General features: G+C 38.0%; 3 protein-coding genes and 1 pseudogene across 8 annotated transcripts in view; all 4 read left to right on the forward strand.

Annotated features, from left to right (window-relative positions):
- LOC146466599 (olfactomedin-like protein 2B) overlaps positions 1 to 18852 on the forward strand; it is a 126600-nt gene extending 107748 nt beyond the window's left edge. For 2 of the 4 annotated variants that reach the window (XR_014867945.1, XR_014867948.1), the window contains exon 8: positions 18420 to 18852. The gene's annotated coding sequence lies outside the window, so the exon portion shown is untranslated. Of the gene's footprint in view, positions 1 to 469; positions 518 to 2384; positions 2475 to 3500; positions 3565 to 4268; positions 4534 to 5144; positions 5393 to 6144; positions 6513 to 18419 lie in introns of those variants that run through there. The other 2 variants (XR_014867947.1, XR_014867946.1) reach the window with 2 other exon arrangements.
- Positions 1 to 18852, forward strand: part of LOC146466602 (olfactomedin-like protein 2A) — a 39380-nt gene extending 20528 nt beyond the window's left edge. The window contains exon 8 of the mRNA XM_085127068.1: positions 18420 to 18852. The gene's annotated coding sequence lies outside the window, so the exon portion shown is untranslated. The remainder of the gene's footprint in view (positions 1 to 18419) is intronic.
- On the forward strand, positions 2536 to 3228 carry LOC146466603 (uncharacterized; annotated as a pseudogene).
- LOC146466604 (olfactomedin-like protein 2A) lies at positions 13851 to 18852 on the forward strand. Of its 3 annotated transcripts, none has more exons than XM_085127071.1 (6): positions 13851 to 13955; positions 15234 to 15323; positions 15602 to 15665; positions 16440 to 16704; positions 17283 to 17530; positions 18098 to 18852. In XM_085127071.1, exons 2-6 carry the CDS (start codon positions 15318 to 15320, stop codon positions 18349 to 18351), a joined length of 837 nt encoding a protein of 278 aa, XP_084983197.1. In that variant the 5' UTR covers positions 13851 to 13955; positions 15234 to 15317; the 3' UTR covers positions 18352 to 18852. The 3 variants fall into 3 exon arrangements, with proteins under 3 accessions (XP_084983197.1, XP_084983196.1, XP_084983198.1); XM_085127070.1 differs by lacking the exon at positions 13851 to 13955 and adding an exon at positions 14058 to 14131; XM_085127072.1 differs by lacking the exon at positions 13851 to 13955 and having other exon boundaries at positions 15233 to 15323; positions 15602 to 15678.
- Positions 18853 to 27633: the final 8781 nt, after the last annotated feature.

Below are 27633 nucleotides of genomic sequence, written 5' to 3' on the forward strand. Positions count from 1 at the left end.
GCAGTTTACAGTTTTTCCTTTTTTAGTATTTGGTTTTCGGTTTGCAGCCAAAACTGCTACAAGCGGTTTTTTTGAATTTGGTATCCGATGTGGTTTTCGGTTTTTCCTATTTGGTTTCCGGATCTCTCTTCAGCAATTCTGCACCTCAAGCGCGTAGCGTGCCAAGAACCTGACCAGACACCAAAACCGACCTAAAAAAAGATCAAAACTGAAAAACCAAAAATACCAACGCCCCTCTCTTTTGTCAGGGAAGGAGATCATTTATTCATCGAAATGCGTTCGAGGAACTTGTATTTGCGACTTATATCTGCTGAAAGGAGAGCCTCTTTGGAAGAGACCTTAAGGTAAGGCAAATCAACGGTCTTTTTCTTCTGATGATTAAATTTCTTTCCATCCTCGTTTCGGCATTGTTGTTTGATAATCACTGTTTTGATTTTTTCCAGTTTGACAGAATTATTCCGCTGTCAAGATGTTACGACATCGTCTGCTGTTTTTATTCCTGGTTGCTGTGTTGTTTGTAAGTTATTAAAGGTTACCGTATACCTTTAGAGGTGTCTCGTGTCCAAGCGATGTCTCGCGTCCAGTTTAAACTGTAGATACTCTAACACCTATATCAAATTAAAGCGTATAGAGCTGGTTATCAAACTATACCAAGAATTTTAATTGAAATAAATTGAATTGTCGAATTTTCACGATAAATGCGAGCGTCCGAATCACCTTTTGAAAGCTACAAGTCAAAACGAATTTCGTTTTTCGCTAATTTAATTTGCTCCTCAGTTTCCCGACCCAAAGTGTTCAAAAACGTGTCTGCGTTAGACCACATTCAATCGCAATGAAAAGTTACAGAATATTTTCGAAATAGGATTAAAAAATGTGGAGTGATCGTACAAAAATTGTTCTCGTAGAAAAAATATTTCGAAAAAAATTCGCAGAGACGTTTTTGTTGTTTATATGTTAAACTAGCTACTGTCCAAATTTGAAGGGAAACGAACAAATTCCCTTTGAGTGTTAGCTCTTTAAAGTGTCCCCTTCAAGTTAAAAGATTGTTTCGAGAAAACAGCGCTAAATGATTTCACAATTTATTTTATTTTAAAATGCCACTGTGTTCCCATATAATCTCCTGTACTCCCTTAAACATGGCCTCCAAGAAAAGAAGCCTTCGTTGGTTTAATTTTTTCCTTTACAATTGTAATTAGTAGATAGATAGTTAATGATTAATTTATAAGCTGATGGAATTACCGTGTATTCTTGGTTTTCACGTGACGTCACCAAATTCTAGAATTCAAAACTGGGAGGCCTACAAAATTTTTACCTTCATTCAAGGAAAGATTACCTAAAAATATGTCTGTTCACAATTTCTTAGCTCGATGTCGTGCTTCCTTTTGAAAATAGAACAGTTTCAATTTTTGAGTTTCCATCGTGCGTGACATCAGGAGGACGGCCGTAACAGAGCTTTTCCGTATCTTAAAAATGACTCTTCGGGTGATTTTCAGCATTCTAAACAATTTACGTTTGAGGAGAAATATTAATCTAAACATTCGAAAATTCACAAGGGCAAACAAACCTCTTTTCTGGCAAAAGTGAACTCCAGATGTTTTTTCCAATTTCCGGCCGCCATGTTTGTGCCCCTCAGAGGGACACAAACATGGCGTCTCCATACTAAGCTCTATAAATTTATGTGGAACATTTTGTCAAATAACTCTAGTACAGAATGCCGCACAGACCTGACACTTGGACAGATGCCTTATTTATTTATCCTCTATACCATGTCAATTTCTTGACTTCATTCATGGAACGGTTTCGATTTTTTTTCAATGGCGTGACAGTGAAAACCGAGAATAAAATAATAAAGTTATTCTATCTGTACTCCACCCCTCATACCTCATGGGCTCTAACCTCATATACAACTGATTCTGTAATCCTTTAGGACTCCTCACACTCTAGTGTACCCCCTGCACTCTCATGCAATTTCCTTTGATTTCCGATAGTTGTCCACTTTGTTTATATCTCTTTCCTCTCATGCACCCTCTTTACTTTATTTCATCCTGCCTTCTACATAGTCCCTTGTACTACCGTACCTCCCCTCAAGTCCATTTTCCCCTAAGCGTTTCAATCGATTTCCCTGTATTCTCAAGTATCCTCATCTACTTACGACACGTTTCTCATTCCCTTATACTTTAACTTTGTAAACTTAACCTCTTTTGCCACGATTTCCTTGTATTCCTTTATCATTCCTTGTACGGCAAGTATAATTGCGATCTTTATTTTGGTTTTCATCGTTTTAGAATGTGTCCTGCATTTTTCAGCTTGTAATCATACTCCTAAAAGTTGTAAGGTAAAAAACTGAGATCTAATGAGTGTTTTTCTACTTGAATGTTTTTCAGGTTGATGCACTCGGCAATTCTTCGGTCAATCCTCGGACCAAACGAGCCTTGTACCATCGATATGGACGTTGTAGCTCATTGAAGCTGTCGGTAAAAGATCTTTTCCTTGAGTTGGCTAATTGGCTAAAAAACACATAAGTCTCATCTACTCATGATTGTGTGCAGAAACATAATCTAATCGTGTCTTCTGAAGTTGTAACTGACTTACTGAGCAATTTGATGCCATAACCATCGATGGCAAATAACTTGAAGTGGTCAAGAGTGCGAAGTTATTAGGGTTAACTGAATAAGTGACAACCTTACCTGGAACGCCCATTTAGACGAGGTAGCCCAGAAAGCTAGCAAAGAGTTATATTTTCTAGTCCAGCTTAAAAGAGCTCAATTACCTCCTTCAGATTAAGTTCTGTTCTACAAATCGTGCGTTCGATCTACTGTAGACTACGCTGTGCCAGTTTTCTACAATGCGCTGCCGCAGTATTTAAAAAATGAGCTCGTGCGCATCGAAAAAAGGGCGCTTTCGATAATCTTGCCCAGCCTGAGCTACAACAGTGCTTGCAGTTTTTTGGGCATAACGCCTATAGCTGAGCACCATAGTCTGCTATGCAGTAGACTGTTTGACGAAGCCGTTTCGAATCCCCATCATAAACTAAACAGCTTACTACCACCATCAAACAACGTCAAGTACAAACTCAGAAATCATCGTCCTTTTGCCTTGCCTCGTGTAAAAACAAACAGAATGAATAACTCGTTTGCTTACGCAATGACCCCTAGAATTTGTCAAAAGATCGGTTGCTACTTTAAATTTGTTAGGCGTGATGTTGTTTTCGAATTAGATTATTATTGATACTTTTATAAAATATACTTGTGAATTTTTGAATTTGAAAACTTTTATTGTAAAATTGCTTAATTCAGCCCTTGGGCTGCAATGTGATTTTGAAATAAACCATCTATCTATCCATCTATCTTAACTGATTAACTTTTTGTACGCTACACGGATAATCTGGACATTACATAATCCACACGAGGACATAATGAGCACAAAAATTATTAGCAAAATGACCGTTCACTTTAGTGTTATGTTCCTTAATCTGTCGTCGTTTTTTGCATTCTTTTAAGATAATTGTTGAAGAACAGCATGACTTGGACCAAGCAAGAGCAAATGTTGATGTTCTTCAGAGAGGTTTGTTGAGACCAGTTCATTTGAATAGCACTTTCTTATTTCATATATATTTTTTTTCCATTTTGCATGTTTTTAATGTTTATCAGTTGCTTTCTCTTTATCTCTTTGCTTCAGTTTGTTCCTTCACTTCTCACATTTTCATTTCCCCTTCTTTCACTTCTCCTTCTTTCATTCTTCCAATTATTTCTCAATTTTCATTTTCACATTTTTTGTTGTCAGTTATCAATTATTTGCACTAGAATAATTTAGGCAAACAACATGGCAATGAAATCATCGGCGAGTATCTTATTTTTTTTACCAAACATATATCTTATTCTAAGAAGGGAGTTGAGCGCATGAAAGTACACTCAAACAGCGACAAGACTCTTGATGAGCTGGGCGTGCTTGTTAGTAGCCTGTGAGCAAGCTCTCTTCGGGGTAGGGGGACGGGAGCACCCCAAGAAAGCCTTCTCGCAGGCTAGTTTGTTAGGTTTGGAATCCGGGATTAAATATAAGTTTAGATCCGTTAGCGCAACAAGAGATTACGACGCGGGCTCAATGAATAGCGACGGAGTCGTATATCCATCCTTTCCTCAACATTATTAAACGAATGCCATTTTTTCTATCGTAGATTTCAAGTTCAGCATGATAGCTTCTTCGCTATCTTTAAACTTTATCAGAGTTACGTTTGGTCATAGCATAACCTTGGACTTGATTTCTTCCAGATAGCTGCACCAATATCAAGTCAGTTGGTAAGCCTGTGACTCACAATACTCGGTATTATACCTGGGGAGCTTGGATGAAAGACCCTCTAGGAATCATGGGAGCTGAGACCATATTCGTTATGAAATACTTTCATGGAAACGAGCTCGAAGAGTTTGCAAACATGGACATGTTTAAAGCAGGCATGGCGCGTAAGAAGTACACACTGCCTTATAACGGGGACGGAACAGGGGCAGTGGTGTATGGACAATACCTCTACTACAACAGGTAACTAAGCAACGTAAAACTGGAAGAACCTAGTAAATCAAACGACAAAGCTCTTTTTAGGGTGTCCTGTTTTTGTTAACATTCTTGGGGAAGCAGATTTATTCTGCCGATTACTTTTTCTTAATTCTTTCTTGCCCTCTTGAACCCGACTACACATTAGATTAGGCAACAACCATCAAAATATCAACATAGGCGATTTATGAACTGATTATCAAGGGACTATTTGGTGTAAAATCGTATTAAAAACCACTCCCTCCATTTTAAAACGATCTTCAGATTTTTTTCACTCTTCTACTTTGATAAACCACTTCCAATAATACAAAAAGAAAAGCGTGGTAAAAATGGACCTGGTGGTCAGCCTTGAACTTGTGATCCCAACCATTTGGCATCTTTACGGGCTTCCACGTAACAATACTAATTGTTTTACGTTTTTCTGTTGTTTACGGGTCCCGCTGATTTTCAGCTTACCGAGCTGTGACTTTATTATTTACGGAATAGGGAAATTAAATTTGTTTGCCTTGGGATACCCTTTAAGTAAATCTGAGAATGTAATTAAGAATGCTAAATAATTCCACAAGGAAAAAGAGGAACTTCTTGTCTCGTTATTGCAGAGCCAATACGTACTATATCGTCAAGTACAATCTGCGCACAGAGCGAGTGGAGGCCCAAATAAGCCAGAGTAGTTACAGTCCAAGGAGCAGCTATTACGACTGGGATGGCCGCAGTGGAATGGACCTGGCAGTTGACGAGCAGGGATTGTGGTTATTATGGGGTAGCAGTAGACACAGCCACCAACTGAGAGCTTCTAAAATTGATGTGACCCAGAATACCATAACCAAAACCTGGTCCTTGAGTACTGGTAAGCACTGAGCTCTAATCGTGGAAAATATCGTCTGGATCTGAATGAATCGTATAGTTAATGAAAAAAAGTGAGAGACAGGCGCTATTAAAACGTAATAAGATTCAAAACAATTGTTATCGTTTATCTTTTATATTAAAGTATTATATTACAAAACAGTTGCCAAAGTAATAGCATATATAAAAATACAGTGGAACCTCGATTTTACGACATGGCAAGGGGACAGCAAAATCATATCGTGAAATCGGGATATCGTTATAATACGAACTCCCGATTTATAAATAACTTTTGCCGGGACACAGAATGTTGATCGTTAAATCGGGAAATATCGTTTGATCGACGATCGTAAAATCAGGGTTCCACTGTATTACATAACGAAATAATAAAACTTCAAAAAAAGTTAGAAAGTCATATTTACAACCCAAAACAGGATTGGAAAGTTCAGTTTTAGCTCTGATTCAAAAATAGTTAATGAAGAAATGTTTCTTGTTTCGTGACTAAACATATTTGAATTCTCGACACTTCTATAAACGAACTGCTTTCTGCCTCCGCTGGTCTAAATCTGAGTGAGGTGAAGATTGTCTTTGTGCTTAGTATTGTAATGATGTTTATGATGATGATAACAATAAAGGTAACAATCGCAATAAAGAAAGTGAAAGTAAAGTTTTCTTCTTTTGCTTTAAATCCAACATTTCACAAAATAAATTTGGGCTCATTATAGATAACGTTTCATGATTTATTTTAATTCATAGAAAGCATGACCAGCATGGGAAACGCTTTTGTCGCCTGTGGAGTGATCTATGCTATTGACAGTTACAACACCAGGTCCACTACCATCAACTTTGCTTACGACACCAAAACTGGAAGGCAGTGGAATCCCAACATACAGTTCACCAATCAGTACAACTACAACTCCATGGTGGACTACAACCCCAGAGAGAAAGTGCTGTACGCTTGGGATAACAGGCGTCAAGTCACCTATCCCATCACTTTTGAGGAAAAGTAGGTTCATTGTCAGTTGGTGATAAGAAACAAATAAGCTGATCACTGAACGCTTTGCTGCTTGTAGATTGCGCTGTGCTAAACAAAATAAGCTTAGATTGCAATTTGTACTTTTTAGGCCGCTGTTTCAGTTTCATGATCTGACAAAATATGTCTACAAAAATGTTCAACCGATTTGCATTATGAAAGACACAACTGCAAAACTCCAGTGAAAGAGCCTGATTGAGATTCAATCGTGAATTCATTATTCATCAATTACTGCAATGTGTAACCTGCGATCAGGACCAATTCTAGGAGCAGTTGCAAATTTTTGTTGGCATTTTTGTTCACAAAGTGAATCGGTTGAGGGATGGCCAGGAGCTGGTATTTACTGAAAGAGTTTGTTGTCATCGTTTTTAATTTGTTGTTAAAAAAGTATAAAGTGTGAAAATAGGAGACTCGCTTGCTGTTAACTGGCCTCACTTTGAAGTGTCGGTTCCGTTAAAATGCTGTTAGTGCTGAATGCTTAAATAAAAAGTTAAAAAGAACTGCATCGCTAGTTTAGTTGTGGAAATGCACGAAAGTTATCAAACTACAGTAGAAAGAAATCACGGGACCGAGGCTGTGTTTAGGATTGGGTGGGGGGAGGACTGGGGAGATACGTTGTCGCGATTTTCCTTCTCCTGGGATTTTTATCCGCGCTTTTTTCGCTCGTTTCAAAGACTGGAGCTTGGCTAAAGAGTTCTTAACGCGAGGATACAGCGCTTTCAGGAAGTGCTTAAAAAAATGGTCTCAGCTTTTCTGAAATCACTGAGAATAATTGAACTTAAAAGTGCGCCATGGGATGTTACTTTTCAGGATTTTTTTTAATTCCCTGGCTTGGATCATCCTTTAGAAAGACTAAAGCTATGTCACATTGTCAATTGAACGTGCACGAAGCTTGTTTGTATGTCGCGTTAATGGAAACGGGTTGCACTGCGGCGACACAGGGTACCTAGAAACTAGGTAAAAATTGTGCCTTTAAATCGAAGACAGTAGAAGACAGCTTAGTTCACTGATGGTCATCAGATGTAAAATAGACTTTTCGATGGCAAACCTTCGGTGACTAGTGTAAAATGAGAAGGATAATTTCCACAGAATATACATTCTTCTGGCTAATCCTTCTGTTTGTTTATTGATCGTTTCTGATCAGTGAAAGGTAAAAATTAGAACGAACATTCACGTGAGATTTCGTTGCTGTAAACTCTAACTTTATGTTACAGTCAAGGCTATCGAGCGCCAATAAAATTTCGTAAATTTTGAATCTGCTGCTAATGCCGAAAATATAAATTAAACTTGATTAAAAGAAACATGCCTTGACTGTGGACATGCGAAAGTTTATGTCATTTAAAATACACTGTTATCAGAGTGTATATTTCAACTGACTGTCTTAAAAACCAAAACCAAAGTTATAACTCTTGTTCTATTAAGAATCAAAGCGAGACAAGACAAAGAAACAATTAACAAATCGACGGCAGTTTTCTATGGTCTGTGTTCTTCATGACTCTCACAGACCATAAAATATTCAAAATTTGGCAGTGAAACTACTGACTCGTCTACGGCTGGTGGTTCCACTTGAGTTTTGAACAATTTATGACGGCATTAAGAGTGAATTTTACAATAAAAACTAGAGAAATTAGTAAGGAATAACGTTTCGTCGTCCTCATGACAGCATTGCCAAGTGGGATAACGACAGCGAAACATTGTTCCTTACTAATTTTGCTAGTTTTTATTTCAAAAATGTTTCTTCAAAACTTCTCTAATTATAAGAGTATAGAAAACTGCCGTCAATTTGTTAATTCGATGATCGAGACACCGGTAAATGTTATTACAAGTAAGTCCTTCACTTCATTTGGTGACAAAAAAGCTTTCTGTATACGTAACCTGAAGAAGGACGAGAACCAGGTTTCCCTGTCCGTCTTAGCAAGAGGAGCCTGGGCACAAAGACACAAAAGAGTTGTTTTCATGAATGGATCCCAGCGGAAGTCATAGTTCAGCTTGATTAATCTTACCGACTTCAGTAATGGATAATTGTTTGTTTATGATATGCTGTCATAAATATGTGACGCGAGAGCAAGCAATCATATTTACACATTACTGAATAACTAGAATTTGTAGAAGTATCATTCAAACATTAATTACTGAGACATTAAACCCGGGATGAGAATAATTTGGTGGAAAACAGGACAGGGGAATGTAAAAAAGTACTTTTTTTCGTATGTAGACTTCTACAATCTCGACCGGGAAAGGAAGAGGGGTACGGCCTATAACGGAAAATACTGTGAGGTATATAAAAGGGTAGGGATTTCATAAGTTGAAGTATAGAAAAGGGAGGGGAAAACTGTCATTTTAGCATTTCAAAGGGTCTATCAAAAAACTGGAACAGACCAACCTAATAGAGATGCAGTGTTTTTACTGTAGAATTCCACTAATTTGTCATCAATATATTCAATATAATTGTTTATTATTTTTCGTTACCTCCCCCGTTAGGATCAGTCTGCCGTCTACATTTTGTATTTTTACCGTAGGTATGTGAAAAAGGTACGACTTTCTATGAAAGGGTCAAAAATAGTACATAAAAGGGTAAGGGTTTGGACCTCGGGGCTAAGCCTCCCCTCGGTCTGTGTTTCCATCAGAGTTTTGTGCCTTTTTTGCTTTTTGACAGCGAAACTCGCACAAAACCCCACGGAAACACTTGCCACGCAGACTGTAAATGTTGAAAAGTTTCGCTCACCTACGCGCCAACAGTCAGAAAACACAACGAAACGAATACAGCACTCGTTACACGTAACTTTTATTTAAAAGCAGAGAGATAGTGGACAATATGCATTGGCTTATATAATGTGGCAGAACTTTCTAGAATCACAACCTGCCAAAAACTGGTTTAACTGAAAATTTTCCGCCTTAAGATCATCACAGTACGCTCAAAATAGCTTCTGAAAACTTCTAAAAAACCTACGCAGTTCGTAAATGCGTAAATGGTCTCTAAACTGTCTCCAAACAGCCTCTAAATCCATTGACGACATTTCGCTAAGAGTGTACATGTATTTCCAACACTAAGCCTCCCCGAAAAGAACTTTATTGAGTAGCCCCCACCCCTTCGGGTATCTTGACCACATCAGAAATAAAGAACCAGTGGGAAACAAGCCGGACAAGTGTTAATACAAGATCATAAGGTCAATTTATTTTGCAAGATTACCAAGAAAAAGCTTATATGTTCTTGAGTAATTTTTTCTCGTGAAATAAAAACCCACGACAATGCGAATTGTCACGGTCAATTCAAGATCAAAACGGTCTTTTTTCCTGTATGTTAAAAACAAGTTCCTGTGCGGAGAAATAACGAGACCTTCTCAGGTCTTGTTAGCAACATCACATTTCAAGTTGTTGTAAAGGCTAATTGGTTGGTGTGAAATCTTTTTGGAAGCTCAACCTATTAAAAAGACCTTGTACCGATTTCAACAAAATTCTACAAAATTGTCCGTCAAAAATGACCAGTCAAAATTACAATCCCCAAGCGTTTGCTGCTGAGCTAATCAAAGTGGAACAGAGCGGTGAAATTAAATGTAGAAATAATTAAGGATCAAGACAAGTATGTGGTTTAGCTCTCGCCACTCAGTCTCTTCACTCTTTGTTCTGTTTTTCGCTGCCGTGGAAAATCCAGTATCCACAAGTTATGCTATCTTTCTTATCTTTGTGTGTTAAAGATTCTTCACTTGCGTGCATAAGCGTGCGACGACAACGACATAAAACTTAACGTTTACGTAATTTTTAAAGTTTTGCATCCTAAAGCTGTAACACCCAAAAACCTGTGAAACCCACAAAACTCATGAAACCTGTGAAATCCAGAAAGATATAAAACCTGTGAAATCTTTGGAATATAGAGAACTATGAAACCTGTGCAACCCTAAAACCTATGAAACCTGGGAACTGAAGCGGATAAAAGGCCCCTCGAGGCTGAGGTAGGACCCCACACACTTGAAGGCACGTTCCACAGCTGGTAGTGTGAGGCTCATCCACCACTACCTGAGAAACCAACTAAAGAAACCTATAAAATCTTTAAAACCTAGAAAGCAAAGAAACCGGAGTAATTCACAAACTTGTGAAACCTAGAAACCCTTATTAAACCTGTGAAAGCTTTCATTCCCGATAACGGCTGCGTAGAAGACTACAGAACCTTTAGTTATGAAATCTATGAGAACTGTGAAACCTGTGAAAGGCAGAAAGTTTACTTTTGAGATCCATAAGTCTATGCATATGAGACATGTGAAACCCAGAAACTTATAGACCCTTACAAAACTCAAAAATGGTAACAGTATAGGAAACCTATTATACTACACTGGTGGTGCTATTTAAAGGTACAGTTTGTGTCCAAATACAAGAAGAACCCAGCGCGTCCGCGCTTACATCGCTGAGTAACTCAGGGTTGTGAAGGATTAATTTAGGTCAAAGCAATATGACTCTTACACAACGTATCTACGTGTTAAATCTAGGTGCCAAGATACTCAAACCGCTGATCATGGAGCATGAGGACTCTCAATCTCGTATCCAGAGTCCTTAGGCTCTTTGGCCAGCGGTTGGCCGCCAGGAGAGACTCTGAGGAACTGGAATTATATTTAAATTTTTGATTGGTTGCTCCGTAACGGCTTGCATTGTTTTAACGCAAAAAATTCTGCGGCAATAAAATTCCAGTTCCACAGAGTCTCTCCTGGCGACTAACCGCAGGCCAAAGAGCTGAGGATTCTGGATCCGAGATTGGAGGACTCTGGCTTAAGATTGTATTCTGTTCCCCAGCGGTCAAACGAGTGATGCGCGTGCAGTTCCCGCCATAATTTTTCAAACATGGAATCTATAATTCTGGAGAAAATTTACAAACAGCAGCCTGACTAAACTGAAATGGAGCGAAATACTTTTAATCAAGAAAGAAGAAGACAAGCAATTTTCTGTTTGGAGAATATTACCATTCATTTCGTGAATTAAAATTGACGACGGCAAAGAAAAGAAGAAGGGAAATACGCGAAACGAGAGAACTAAACAAATATTAGGGCTGAAGCTTGAGGCCTTGAGCGCTTGAGCTTATACGTACCGCTAATTTTACATTCACCGGCACGCTTATACGGAATCGCATCTAACTGAAGAGCGTAAAACTTATGGATAACTTTCCCTGACTGAAGATGCGTCTTGATTCAGTAAGCGTCATGTGTAAAGCCACACAAAAACCCCGCCATGGTTCTGAAACTCTTAGCCGGGTTTTATTGGTCAGCGGAAACACTGAGCGAGATGCCATTCCACGCGCTCACAAAAGTGTAAAATAACGACAAGTTTGTGCATTCCCAATCGAAAGTCCTACTTCGATTCTCGCACATCCATTTATGAAAGCCATAAAATTTGCGTTAAAAACAAGGGCAGAGCAGAGATTGTTCGGTCAAGGAAGCCAGACGGTGAAGCCGACAGTGTTAAGCGTAAAACCTCTCGCCATGTGAACTATCACTGAACAGTAAATTCAGTAACAATGTATGTTGTGAATAAAACTCTGCTTAGTTCACAGCGTATTTGAGTGATCTATTTTCCCTAATTGGAGGTACTTAATAATCTCGTAATCAGTTTTAGCGGAACAAGCTTGAGAAGAAAACATCATGCGAGGAAATGCTTGATGAGCTGTGTGCCACGTGACTTATTTGTAGTGATGACGCGACTGATGGAACCTGTGCTGTTTATCTTGTCGCGCGAAAAAAAGTGAATGTTATGGAGTTTTAAGAGCGCAGTCTTGGATATTGCTTGCTCTTGATTTCCTCTGTCTATAAGTTCGTTTCTAGCAGCCGATTTTTATTCAATGAATTACGGACAAGGAAGCAATGGAGGATATTTGGAGATTTACAGGGAGTTAAGACCTTACCTCCCCTTCCCCCCCCCCCCCACCCCCAACACACATACACACTTTTTGAATGGTTAAAAAATATACTATTTTATTTTATTTTACTTAACTATATCCATCACCTACAAAAACAACGTACCTTATATATTATTAAGTATATTAAGGTTTTCTCCGACAAATCAGACAATTTCAGAGAGTTTGTCGTTAATTTTGCTGCTGAATGGACGACTAGTTTTCAACCGTGAAATAATTTCAGCTGTTGTTTCTACTTTCATTCGTTCTTGGATCGGTGTTTCACGAAGATAAGCCGTTTCATCACTAAATAAGTTCGAGGGAGTTTTAACACAAAGGCATTCTTTTAGGAAAGCTACTTATTGCCGTTAAGCGTAAATATTTGAAACGGGGGGTGTAGCTACGGTCATCCTAGATCATTCAATTCCGCTGTTATAACGAACAAAGAAGCACATATAATTTACGGAAAAAAAGAACAACGAAACTGGGTCTTCACAAGCTGCTGGCTTTTACAAGAAAACAAGTCGACAATTTCTGCCTCATCAACCTGTTGTGATGATCAAACGTAAGGGCCAGACTGAAGCATTGACCTCTTACTTCAAAAGAAAAGAAAACAGTTGATACAATTAAAAATTTACATCATTGTTGACAGTTTTTGATGCATTTCTAGCCATTTCAGAAGACTTAACTTTTAAATTTTTTCCGGGGGAGCATGCCCCCGGATCCCCCTAAATCCCTCACTCTAACGCCTTCGCTTTACTCGCGGCCCGGAGTAAAAGCACTCACCCGTAAGCGAAACAAACAAACAAACAATTCTCATTTTTCTTAGCGTACAAAACAGACAAAAGTTGAATGAGCATGAGCAATCTAACAACGATTAAACCAAATGTTCAGTAGGCATCAACTGTAATTCACCAGCGTCGTGAAGCTTTCTGCCTCTTGAAAAACACACGAACACAGATCGATAAAATGGCAAACAGTGGGTCCAAAGAAGGAACTTGCAGAGTAATTTCTTCCACTGAATTTGACCTGCTCCTTCCTTCTATTAAAAGAACACTGTTTTTATTGTGCGGTTATCGTTTGTTGGAAGAAGCCTTTGCGAGATTAAAGCACTTGGTCGCCATGAATGTTTTCATTTTTTTCCACCCAAGTATCCGATCAAGTTTTTTGCTTTTGACACAAATATTGTTTTGTTGTTTCTTGTAAGAAACGAAAGTTTACCTTTAAGAATATTTGATTTCCAAGTATTTTTGGCACAAACCATCCGTCTTAAAAAATTAAACTCCAAAGAACCTGAATGAACTCGTGTCGTAGAATCTGTTACAGTTTTTTTTTTTTTAGTATTTGGTTTTTGGTTTGCGGCCAAAACTGATACAAGCGGTTTTTCGGATTTGGTATCCAATGTTTTTTCCGGTTTTTCCTATTTGGTTTCCGGATTCTCTTCAGCAATTCTGCGCCTCAAGCGCGTACGCGTGCCAAGAAGCTGACCAGACACCAAAACCGACCTAAAAAAAAAGATCAAAACTGAAAAACCGAAAATACTAACGCCCCCTTTTTTGTCAGCGACGGAGATCATTTATTCGTCGAAACGCGTTCGAGGAACTTGTATTTGCTACCTGTGTCTGCTGAAAGGAGAGCCGCTTTGGAAGAAACCTTGAGGTAAGGCAAATCAACAGTCCTGATTTTGTGATGGTCAAATTTGTTTCCATCTTCATTTCAGCACTGTTGCTCGATAGTCACTGTTTTGATTTTTTCCTCCAGGCTTACAAAGTTATTCCCCTGTCAAGATGTTCCGATATCGTCCGCTGTCTTTACTCCTCATTGCTCTGTTGTTGGTAAGTTTACAACCTTCTTATGACCTACAGTTTCATCTACTCCGCTAACTTTTATTATTCGAATGACCGTATATTACTGTTTATGGCCCCCGCACACTTAACGACCCTGTACTTAAATGTATTACCCTCTATTCTAATGCCCCCCTGTAAACTGTCCACTCTCATGTCTCCCCCTTGTACTCGTATGTATCATCCTGTACTCCTAGGTATACCTCTGTATCCTACTGTCCGGCACCAGTACGCCAGGTATACCCCGTTCTTATATATACTTATCCCCCTGTTCTGCCAGGTATCTCACAGTTACGAAACTTTTGGGGGACCACACGATGCACAAATAAACTGTTCTGAATACGTCTCGTTGCTGGATCATAAAATCCCACTGTACTCCCATATAATCTCCTGTACTCCTTTAAACACGGCCTCCAAGAAAAGAAGCCTTTTTGGTGTTAATTTTCCTTTTATAATTGAAGTTAGTAATTTGATAGTTAGTGATTAATTTAGAAGCTGATGGAATTACCGTGTATAAAATAATAAAGTTATCGTATCTGTACCCCCACCCCTCTTCCCCCTGGGCTCTAACCTGACATACAACTGCTTCTGTAATCCTCTAAGACTCCTCACACTATAGTGTACCCCCCTGCACTCTCATGTAATTTCCTGTGATTTTCAATAGCTGTCCACTTTTTTAAAATGTTTCTATCTCTTTTCTTTCATCTACCTTCTTTATTTTAATTCATCCTGCCCACCATATAATCCCTTGTACTACCATACCTCACCTCAAGTCCATTTTCCCCTCAGCGTTCCAATCTATTTCCCTGTATTCTCATGTATCCTCATCTATTTACGACATGTTCTCAATTCTCTTATATACATTACCCTTTTGTACCCACGTACTTCATTAATAAAAACGCAATCTCTTTAACCCCGATTTCCTTGTATTCCTTTATCATTCCTTGTACGGCAAGTATAATTGCGATCTTTATTTTGGTTTTCATCGTTCTAGAATGTGTCCTGCATTTTTCAGCTTATAATCTTATTCCTAAAAGTTGTAAGGTAAAATAATGAGATCTAATGAGTGTTTTTCTACTTGAATGTATTTCAGGTTGATGCACTCGGCAATTCTTCGGTCAATCCTCGGACTAAGCGAGCCTTGTACCATCGATATGGCCATTGCCGCTCATCGAGGATGTCGGTAAAAGATCTTGTCCTTGAGTTGGCCGTAGTTGGCTAAAAAGCACATAAGTCTCATGTGCTCCTGATCTTTTTAGAAATGTTATCAAGGCGGGTCTTTTGAAGTTGCTACTGACCTAAATGATTAACTTTTTGTACGCCCCATTTACAATACACGGAAAATCTCGACAATTACATCATCCACATGAGGACATAATAAGCACAAACATTATTAACAAAATAATCGTTGACTTTAGTGTTACGTTCCTTAACCTGTCATCGTTTTTTCTTTCTTTTGAGATAACTGTTGAGGAACAGCCTGACTTGGACCAAGCAAAAGCAAATGTTGATATTCTTCAGAGAGGTTGTTGATTTCGGTAAATTTTTTACAGCACTTTCTCATTTAATATATATATTTTTTTACATTTTGCGCGTTGTTCATGTTTATTTTTGTTTTCTGCATGTTCATCTCTTTGCTCTAGTTTGCTTCTTCACTTCTAACATTTTCACTTCCGCCTTCTTTCACTCGTCCGAATATTTCTCAGTTTTTTACATTTTTTGTTTGGAACAAAGACAGCAGGGAACATTCATACTAAGTGAATCAGTCATATTTTCACATAGAATCACTGTAATGATCTGTTATATCAAAGGAACAAAGTAAGTCAACGTCTAAAAGTAAGATATAACGTACTATGTCAAATATGCTTCACCGGCGAGGATTCGAATCCCGGTTTCCCGCATTCAAGGCAGACGTGATAACCGCTACACTACAGGCAAACAACATGGGAATGAATTCATCAGCGAGTATCTAATTTTTTGCCAAACATATATCTTATTCTAAGAATGGAGTTGAACCCATGATAATAAGCACACCCAAACAACGATAGGACTCTTGATGAGCTGAGCGAGTTTGTTAGGTTTGGAATCCGGGTTAAGATTAGCTTCATATAAATCAGTTACCGCAACTAACGTTTCTGATGCGGGCTCAATGATTAGAGACGGAGTCGTTACATACGTCCATCCTGTCCTCAACATGATTGTAGATTTCAAGTTTAAAATCATAGCTTTTTCGCTATCTCTAAAACTTACCATTTGTTCATAGTATAACCTTGGACCTTTTCCCCTTGATTTCTCCAAGATAAATGCACCAATATCAAGTCAGTTGGTAAGCCTGTGACTCACAATTTTCGGAAAGTTTACTATGGAGCTTGGATGAAAGATCCTCTAGGAATCATGGGAGCTGAGACCGTATTCGTTATGAAAGACTGGGATGGAAACGAGCTCGAAGAGTTTGCAAACATGGACATGTTCAAAGCAGGCATGGCGCGTAAGAAGTACACACTGCCTTATCACGGGGACGGAACGGGGGCAGTGGTGCATGGACAATATCTCTACTACAACAGGTAACCAAGCAACGTGTGTTTGCATTAGAAATTAAAGGAGCCTAGTAAATCAAATGACAGAGGTCTTTTTCGGGTTTTCCCGTCTCTAGAAAATTTCTAGGGGAAGGAGAATACCCTGCCAAGTTTTCGTAGTTCTTCAATTCTTGCCCTCTTGGAACCTTGACACATTAACTGTTACAATAACAAAACAGACGACTTATTTTCAAGGGAGTATGGCATATAAACCACTCCCTCCATTTTGAAACGATCTACGGTTATTTCACTTTTGTGCTTTGATAAACCACTTCCAATAGTACAAACACAAAAGCGTGGTAAGAATGGACCTGGTCGTCAGCCTTGAATTTGCGATCTCAACTATCCGGCACTCTTAATGGTTTCCAGCTGATATTAATTGTTTTACGTTTTTCTGTAGTTTAGGTCCCGCTGATTTTCAGCTTACCGAGCTGTGAATATATTATTTACGGAATAGCGAAATTAAATTATTTTGCCATGGGATACCCTTTGAATAAATCTGAGAATGTTAGAGTGCTAAATAATGCTAAAACAAAAGAGGAAAACTTCTTGTCTCGTTATTGCAGAGCCAATACGTACTTTATCGTCAAGTACAATCTGCGCACACAAGGAGTAGAGGCTCAAATAAGCCAGAGTAGTTACAGTCCAAGGAGCAGCTATTACCAATGGAATGGCCACAGTGGAATGGACCTGGCAGTTGACGAGCAGGGATTGTGGTTATTATGGGGTAGCAGTAGCAACAGCCACCAACTGAGAGCTTCTAAAATTGATGTGAACAGTAATACCATTCCTAAAACTTGGTCCTTGAATACTGGTAAGCACAGCTTTAATCGCGGAAAGTATCGTCTGGATCTGAATGAATCAAAGTGAGAAAAACAGTGCCGGAGAGACAAGCGATAAACGTAATCAGATTCAAAACAATTGTTTTAGTTTATCCTATATATTAAAGTATTATATTACAAAACAGTTGCCAAAGTAATAGCATCTATAAAAAGATTACATAATAGAATAGTAAAACTTCAAAAAAAAGTTTAAAAGTCTTATTTTACAACCTAAAACAGGATTGGGAAGTTCTGTTGTAAGTTCAGATTTAAAAAAAGATAATGAAGAAATGTTTTTTGTAGTTTCGTGACCAAATATATTCGTATTCTCGACACTTCTATAAACGAACTGCTGCCTGCCTCCGCTAGTCTTGATCTGAGTGAGGTGAAGATTGCCTTTGTGTTTAGTATTGTAATAAGGATTATGATGATGATAACAATAAAGGTAACAATCGCAATAATGATTGTGAAGTTTTCTTGTTTTCGTTAACCCAACATTACACAAAATGAATCCTTCGCTCAATATGAGATAACATTTCATGATTTATTTTAATTCATAGAAAGCATGACCAGCATGGGAAACGCTTTTGTCGCCTGTGGAGTGATCTACACTATCGACGACTACAGCAGCAGGTCCACTACCATCAACTTTGCTTACGACACCAAGACTGGAAGGCAGTGGAATCCCAACATACAGTTCACCAACCAATACTTAGGCAACTCCATGGTGCACTACAACCCCAGAGAGAAAGTGCTATACGCTTGGGATGCCTGGCGTCAAGTCACTTATCCCATCACCTTTGAGGAACATTAGGTTCATAACATGATCAGCTGATGATGGGAAACAAGTAAGCTGATCACTGAACTCTTTGCTGTTTGTAGATGCTGAACAAAATAAGCTTAGATTGCAACTTGTACTTTTTAGGCCGCTGATTCAGTTTCTGACAAAATATGTCGACATTAATATTCAACCATTCGCATCATGAAAGACACGGCTGCAAAACTCCAGTGAAAGAGCCTGATTAAGATTCAGTCGGGAATTCATTAATCATCCATTACTGCAATGTGTTAACCTGCGATTAGGACCAATTCTAGGAGAAGTTGAAAATTATGTTGGTATCTTGGTTCACAAAATGAATCGGCTGAGGGATGGCCAGGAGCTGGTATTTACTGAAAGAGTTTGCTGGCATCGTTTCTGTTGTTAAAAAAGTATAAATTGTGAAATAGGAAACTCGCTTGCTGTAAACTGGCCTTACTTTGAAGTGTCGGTTCAGTTAAAATGCTGTAGTGCTGAATGCTTAAATAAAAAGTTAAAGCAACTGCATGACTATTCAATTGTGGAAATGCATGACAGTTATCAAACTGCAGTAGAAAAAAAAAATCACGGGACCGAGGCTGCAATCAGTAGGGCTGCGGAGGAGAGAACTGGGGAGATACTTTGTCTCCTTTTTCTTTACTTGTGTTTTTTTCATTATTATTTTTTTTTTTCGGGCCTTCTCCTGGGATTCTCCTGGGATTCGTATCAGTAGACGTCGACACTTTGAGGGACTTTTTTTATTCCCTTGCTAGGATCATTCTTTGGCTGCTATTCTAAAGCTGTGTAAAATTGTCGGCTGAACGTGCACGAAGCTTCTTTGTATGTCGCGTTAATGGAAACGGGTTGCACTGCGGCGATACGCAGGGTACCTAGAAACTAGATAAAAATTGTTTCTTTAAATCAAAGACAGTAGCATTCTCGTCCCCAGAGCCTCCTAGCCTCTAGCGGCTAAGAGGACCAGGCGGCTCTGGGGACAAGAATGAGACAGAAGGAGAGGGTTTTAAGAAAATATTTTTTTCCTGAACCTGTCATATTGAGGATTGGAAAACAAAATTAGCTTTCAGGATCTAAAAAAAATAAATGGTAATTAAAACGTCATAAGCTTTCGATTCCAGAAAGCTTGTAACGCTTTATCTTTTTTTAATTCCGAAAGCTAATTTTGTCTTCCAAGTGGGAGGCAGCTTTTAACTGGTGATCATCAGACGTAAAATAAACTTTTCGATAGGTAACCATCAGTGACTAGTGAAAAATGAAAAGGCATACAATATATATTCATCTTCATCTAATCACCTTCTGTTAGTTTACTGATCGTTTCTGATCAGTGAACGGTAAACTTACTGAACGAAGATTCAGTTGAGTTTTACTTTCTTTGTTTTACAGTCAAGGCTATCAGAACACCAATGAAATTGCGTAAATTTTGAATCTGCTGCTAATGCTGAAAATTTAGATTAAATTTAACAAAAAGACATGCTTTGACTGTGAACATGCGAAATTTTATGTAATTTAAAACATGTTATAAGGGTTTATATTTCAACTGACTGTCTTAAAACCAAAGCCAAAGTAATAACTCTTGGCCTAGCTAATAAGAACCGAAGCGAGACAAGACAAAGAACAGACCATTAAATGTTCAAAAATTTGGCAGTGGAACCATTCACTCGCCTGCTTTCTGCATATATAATCTGAAGAAGGATGAGAACCAGGTTTCCCTGTCCGTCTCAGCCAGGGGAGCCTGAGCACAAAGACACAAAAGAGCTGTTTTCATGAAGGGATCCCAGCGGAAGTTATAGTTCAGCTTGATTAATCTTACTTACTAATTGATAATTGTTTGTTAACGATATCCTGTGATAAATACGTGACGTGAGAGCGAGCAATTATGTTTACACATTACTGAATAACTAGAATTGCAAAGGTATCATTCAAGTGTTTACTGAGACATAATTCGGCGTGAGAAGAATTTGCTGGATAATGAGAAAAACAAGTTAGGTTTACAGTAGACTTTCGCTATCTCGAGCAGTCTCCAGTATGACAATATAAAGCAGTAATATATAGGTAAAAACTAAGAATATTATACAGTAAAGGGTAATAAAAACACAATAGGAACTAATTACAAATGAAAGCTTTGAAGTGAATGATACAAGCAGATCGTGTGTTTTAGATGTTGTTAAGTTCTACACCTCATGCGAAAAAAGACAACTAATGACGATTGAAGCGGGAAGGAGGGACTCTAAGGGATATTGAGCCAGATCTTACGTTATACGATAGATCGCCGGTAGGCAATTCTAGGAACCTCCTACAAGAATGACCGTCCAATTCGATAACATGCTGAAATTCTTTGCTTGTTGCATCGTCACGTCTGAAATTCTAAGGACTCTAAAGTACCCCTAGGGATCTACACCTATTATGTCCAAATAGCTGTTTTTTAGCTCTTTCAAAGTGTTCAGTGTGTCCTCCTTGAGGTACGAAGGCAACCCTCCCCAGACTGGTGTTGTGCCATGATCTTAATCTAAAATCTACTGAGTAACTCAGTCCAATTTCGTCAGGTAGGTTGGCCTTTCTACCGGCCACCGGCTCGAAAGACAAAGTGAGTGTGCGAAGAAACAACTAATTAAACAAAACCCTCTTATTCCACAAGTTACTTTATCTTTTCTACGTGCGACGATAGTTGCGAGCTGCGTGAAAGTCTGCCGTAATTTGTAAACTTTTGATTCCCAAAGCGGAAAATATGCTTGTTCGTGGCAAATACAACTGGCGCGTTGAATATAAATTGGTTGATGTTTTGTATAGTTTGATTACAAGACAGATTGGAAAATGTTCCAGCAATTATCCATTTCCTTATGAAATGAAACGAAAAAGGTTTAAACAAGTCAAAAATTTGCAAGACTTGACACAGAGGCCCACAGACTGTAGGCTATTTATAGCTAAGCGCAATGGCTGCGTAAAACCCTTCAAATCGCTAAAATTCGCCGTTTTCAACCACAAAGACAAAACTCAGCGCTTTAAGTAAGTTGAGATGAAAAATAATGGTTTAAAGTCAGATCCAATGCTGCAAATCAGTTGAATTGATTTCGACGAATTTCAAAAGGAAATTTGCATATAAAGAATACTGATGTTTTTAAATGTAAGACCCGGAATAATAATCCATAGCAGAGGAACTTTCCAAAGGCTGACAAATATCTCTATGAGGTTATACGGAGAGCATACTGATAACAATGTTTTCTCATCGAGTGTAACAACAAATCTCTTTTCTTTCAAAGTACACTTTTTGTGCGGGTCACATGTATGTTGAACGGCTTACTTATTGGACAGTGAAATGAACTTCATAGCTGGCTTTAAAAGTTATACATATATGAGAAGAACGTTTTACGTTTTGTCCAACTACATATTCATTCCAAAATTCACTGAACCAATCTGATTAAGTAATAAAAGCGTTCCTGTTAGTTAGAGCGAAAGCAAAGAATTCTGGGCGCCCAAACAGGATGGAACATCAAGAGAGACTTATTTCTTGTTCGTAAAAGGAAACAGCTAAAATTCCTTCACACTCTGAAGCTAAGAACTGGTGTGTATATACTAGCTTGAAGATATTGAGTCGTCCACAGTAAACAGGAAGATGTAAATCACTCGCGTAAACTCACTTGAAAGAATCATTGCATCAGTGGAAGTTATAACTTAAGAAAAGGGAAAAAGAGACTAATTAATGCAATCATATGGATTTCAGTGGTCTTTCGTATTGTGACGTTTTTACAAAGGCCATTTCCAAACGAATGCTTTCAGCATAGGAAAGCTACAATCAGACAGAATAGGTAGGCTAGTTTTGAACTACAAAATGGATCTAGTGAAAGAACCAATCAATCCCAGGACTGGGGGAGGTTGTTAGAGGGAAGCAAAGTAAGGAAATTTGCATCACAAAAATTCGAACAAACCAAATTAAAAACAAAAACATTCACAGCCAGTGGGTTACAAGTCCCTTAGATGCAATACAATACAAGCCTTCCAGCTACAAATTGGGAGGGCTATTAACAACTTGCAATTGGTCATGATATGCGGACCTGCAGAATCATGCAAGCCAACTAGAAGTATAATTTCCCTTTAACTTTGTTATTTCCTACTGAGATCACAAATTAACTCTGGTAATCGATTTTGAAGGATTTCATGTAAATGAGATCTCATTGTCGTAACCGTGAGATTTTCTTTATAAATGAGAAGAAAGTTATACGTTTTACCTAAACACATATTCATTGCAAAATTCACTGAACCAATCTGATTAAATAATAAAAGCGTTCCTGTTAGTTAGAGCGAAAGCGAAGCATTCTGGGCACCCAAACAGGATGGAACATCAAGAGACTTCTTTCTTGTTCGTAAAAGGAAACAGCTAAAATTCCTTCACACCCTGAAGCTAAGGACTGGTGTGTAATTACTTGAAGATATTGAGTTGTCCACAGTAAACAGGAAGATGTAAATCACTCGCGTAAACTCACTTGAAAGAATCATTGCATCAGTGGAAGTTATAACTTGCGAAAAGGGAAAAAGAGACTAATTAACGCAATCATACGAAATTCAGTGGTCTTTCGTATTGTGACGTTTTTACAAAGGCCATTTCCAAACGAATGCTTACGGCATAGGAAAGCTACAATCAGACTGAATAGGTAGGCTAGTTTTGAACTACAAAATGGCACTGATCAATCCCAGGACCAGGGGGAGGTTGTTAGAGGGAAGCAAACTAAGGAAATTTGCATCACAAAAATTCGAACAAACCAAATTAAAAACAAAAACATTCACAGCCAGTGGGTTACAAGTCCCTAAGATGTAATACAATACAAGCCTTCCAGCTACAACTTGAGAGGGCTATTAACAACTTGGTCACGATATGCGGACCTCCAGAATCATGCAAGCCAACTAGAAGCATAATTTCCCTTTAACTTTGTTATTTCCTACAGTTAAGCTGATCACAAATTAACTCTGACTGGTAATCAATTTGGAGGGTTTCAAGTAAATGAGATCTCATTGTCGTTACCGTGAGAACCGTTCAAACCAGGACCTGACTGATCAACAACGAATGAGAAATATTAAAGCTTTTCTGTTGTGATTAAACCGAAAAGGAAAAATTAAACAAATGACAATAATAAGAACGAAAGATAAAACAACAGGAAAACAATACTATTTAGTTCAATTAAATTTTACATTAACGTTTGGCGGTCAAAACTTGCCCTGCAGCTATGTGTTAATAAGTTATTATTTGAAATTGCCAGAGCCGAGGATATCGGGAAAAAATTATCAAACCTGTTGAACTATTCAAGTTTATTCTGGTTAATAACCAAATTAGAATCAACGTATAGGGCATAAACAAGTGAAAATTGAAGTCGGGCTCGAAGGAGGATCGAAGAGTTTAGCCAACCTGTTCTTGCGATCGATAATTCACGGTCTGAAACTCGCAACACTGAATGCAAAGTATTTTAAACCGCTAGAGAATATCGGTCGGAAAAAATATCAAACTAGCGTAACTATTCAAGTTATTCTGGAAGGCATTATAAACTAAAATACAATCAAATTATAGTAATCAAATACTGATTTTTAACTTAGGGTCTTACTAAGTTCTTCCGCCGAATTACCAACTTAACTATCAATAGCTTCACGGTCTGAATCTTCCAACAGAGAAGTTAATTATATGTTTTGATCAGTACTTGTTCTAACTTACGTAAGTAGAAAAATTCCGTTTTCTAAAGATAGAACGGAACTCGCCAAAAAAAATATTACGACATGGAAAGCCTAAATATGTTTTTTTTTTTTTTTTTGTGATAAAGAAAAGAAACAAAACTTGCTAGTAACGTTTGTTCCTCAAAATAGGAACAAGAGCAAGAAGCTGGGAAGAGTAAATTAAAAGAGATTTTTAAAATACTGTACACTGAAAAATGCTGCAGTAGAGCGTTAGTATATTGATTAAAATGATTTTCTAATCGGCATCCTTTCCCAAATGAAACTAAGATTACAGGCTGTGTTCAAACTCTTAACAAGGTAAGATCGGATATACTGACAACTGCAAATTAATTTTTTCTCACTATAAAAATTGTACTTCAACCAGCTAACAATACAAGTTTACAGCGATAAGATTGGCATCTGCTCCTTGCTGAGTCGACTCTAGAACATCCGTCTTTCAAAGTGTAATGAGAAGGTATTACTTGTTGTTGATGTGTCTTTGGAGTTGGATTACTGCAATTTTTGGCTGCATTTCACAGTTATACTGATCCGTTTCGACGCAACCCCAAGTCGACCTAACAGTTTGGCCAAGTTGTCGGGCCATTAGGCAGATTCAGCCACAACACGTCACAATTCAAGGCTGATTCCGCGCAAGGAAAGTTTTCATAACATTTTTCTTTGTTAACATGTTTCTTCGAACTTGTTCCAAAACCAAAACTCCAGTTTTTGCGGAACAAGGATATTTTTCAAGGAAAAACTTGACATATTTTGTCGTGCACACCTGCCTGAGAATATAAAACTTGTGAAATGCTGACCTGCTTGTGGATTTCCTGTCAGGAAGTTATTTTGTTTGAGAAACTATTTGGATTATTTACTGCCATTTAGTTTACATTTGTGACATTTTCAGTGCTCTAAACACCATCGTTTTACTTGTTAAAACGTTCAAGGATAAATCAGTGCTGTAGTCAAAAGAAAACTTATGGTATTATATATGAGATGGGACCAGAACCGAGCTGAATAATACAGCGGAATGAAGGTCCATGATTAAGGAAACATTATACTCATTGATAAGAAAACAAACATAGAGCACATAGTGTAATGAGATAGATTAAGAGAACGTTTAAAGCGGCCTGACTTTGTATATTAGATTATAAATTAATTTTTTTATGAAACAGAAAATGTTCTTTAGTAGAACAGTGTAAATTTGCAATGCAAGAATGTCCACACAGCTCCATACATTAATTAGACATGCATCACTGTGATGCTAATTAAACCTCTAAACCTCTACCAAGAACGAGCATGAATAGAGTTTTAGTCGCAAACTGTATGTACACAGTTAAGGTTAAACATTGCAAAGGAAGTTTGCATTGGTAGATAATATCTCAATGCGGTTCAGAATGTAGAGAATAAAAGGAAAACCACTTGCATGTTACTTCTATTGGTGCAGGAACAAAACCGTTTTGATCTCACTGACTTCAGGCTAAATTTATACATTGTATTTAGTTATTCGCTTCCAATTCCACTCTGTCAGCCGAGCCTTTCAAAGTCCACTCACAGGGTATTACAATTCAACTTGTAGATAAGAATCAATTTTGCATTTTGTTCAACTTGTGGAGTGGTTTACAATTGAGTGTCGAAAGTAATTTCGCGTTTGCTTTGGTTTTGTTTTACTGTCGGCTATCAGTGATTGGTTGGCAGAGTTCGCGCCATTTTCTCAACCCACGGGAAGCCAAACCATGTAACCAATAGTGACTTGCTCGTACTTGTTTTCACGCGCTTGGCGCCGGTCGCGCGTATTTCCTTCGAATTTTGATCAATTCATGACGCTGCTTGTGTATGTTGTATTTAGCCAGCGTACGTACTTTGGTTTTGGTTTAACGTCACTCAATTTAAAACCGCCTTAATGGGCTAACGCGTATTAATGTTTGAGCGGTTGTTGGGCTGATTTCTAGTTTTTCCGGGTTTTAAATCAACAGTCGACGCCATTGATATACGATTTGGCGTTGCATTCACCACACAATTAATAAATTGCAGCTAACAAAATTATGAAAGAAACTCTACTGCTGGTTTTAGGGAGTACAAGTAGCTAAGACGTAATTTATACGACTCTGCAACCTTTGCGATTCTCAGCGAGTCTTTTTTCTCGAGTTTTTTACCTTTTAAAATGAAGCGTATTCTGCGTTGTTGTTTCAGGCAGTTATTACACTTATAGATTTGTTAACTTCTGTTCCTACACACTGTAAATAGTTTTAGCATTTTAGATAGGTTTTTAGTAAATAAGTGTCCTCAATTAGCTGGCCGTTCAGCTTAATATATCGGCACGTGAATAAAGTTATTACTCGTTATTTTTTATTACACTACTTTATTGTAGTTTTTCAATGGCAGTTTTTCTGGCTTGAATCACATTTGCCTAGGCCGATATTCTGCAAACTGTCGAATTAAGACCCGAATAATAATCAATAGCAGAGGAACTTTCCAAAAGCTGGAAAATATCTCTATGAGGTTATACGGGGAGCATACTAATAACAATGTCTTCCCATCAAGTGCAGGAACAAATCTCTTTTATTTCAAGGCATACTTTTTGTCTTATCCGGTTACATGTTTTGGAACGGCTTAATTACTGGACAGTGAAATGAGTTCCATAGCTTGTTTTAAGATTTTCTTTATAAATGAGAAGAAAGTTATACGTTTTACCTAAACACATATTCATTCCAAAATTCACTGGACCAATCTGATTAAATAATAAAAGCGTTCCTGTTAGTTAGAGCGAAAGCGAAAAATTCTGGGCACCCAAACAGGATGGAACATCAAGAGAGACTTCTTTCTTGTTCGTAAAAGGAAACAGCTAAAATTCCTTCACACTCTGAAGCTAAGGACTGGTGTGTATATACTTGAAGATATTGAGTCGTTCAGAGTAAACAGGAAGATGTGAATCATTTGCGTAAACTCACTTGAAAGAATCATTGCATCAGTGGAAGTTATAACTTAAGAAAAGGGAAAAAGAGACTAATTAATGCAATCATACGAAATTCAGTGGTCTTTCGTATTGTGACGTTTTTACAAAGGCCATTTCCAAACGAATGCTTTCAGCATAGGAAAGCTACAATCAGACAGAATAGCTAGGCTAGTTTTAAACTACAAAATGGCACTGATCAATCCCAGGACTGGGGGAGGTTGTTAGAGGGAAGCAAACTAAGGAAATTTGCATCACAAAAATTCGAACAAACCAAATTAAAAACAAAAACATTCACAGCCAGTGGGTTACAAGTCCCTAAGATGTAATACAAGCCTTCCAGCTACAACTTGAGAGGGATATTAATTAACAACTTGGTCATGATATGCGGACCTGCAGAATCATGCAAGCCAACTAAGAGCATAATTTCCCTTTAACTTTGTTATTTCCTACAGTTAAGCTGATCACAAATTAACTCTGACTGGTAATCGATTTGAAGGGTTTCAAGTAAATGAGATCTCATTGTCGTTACCGTGAGAACCGTTCAAACCAGGACCTGACTGATCAACAACGAATGAGAAAAATAAAGCTTTTCTGTTGTGATTAAACCGAAAAGGAAAAATTAAACAAATGAC

The sequence above is a fragment of the Pavona decussata genome, unplaced genomic scaffold (genome assembly GCF_977016875.1).
Source record: "Pavona decussata unplaced genomic scaffold, jaPavDecu1.1 SCAFFOLD_143, whole genome shotgun sequence".
In the NCBI taxonomy this organism is placed as follows: Eukaryota; Metazoa; Cnidaria; class Anthozoa; order Scleractinia; family Agariciidae; genus Pavona; species Pavona decussata.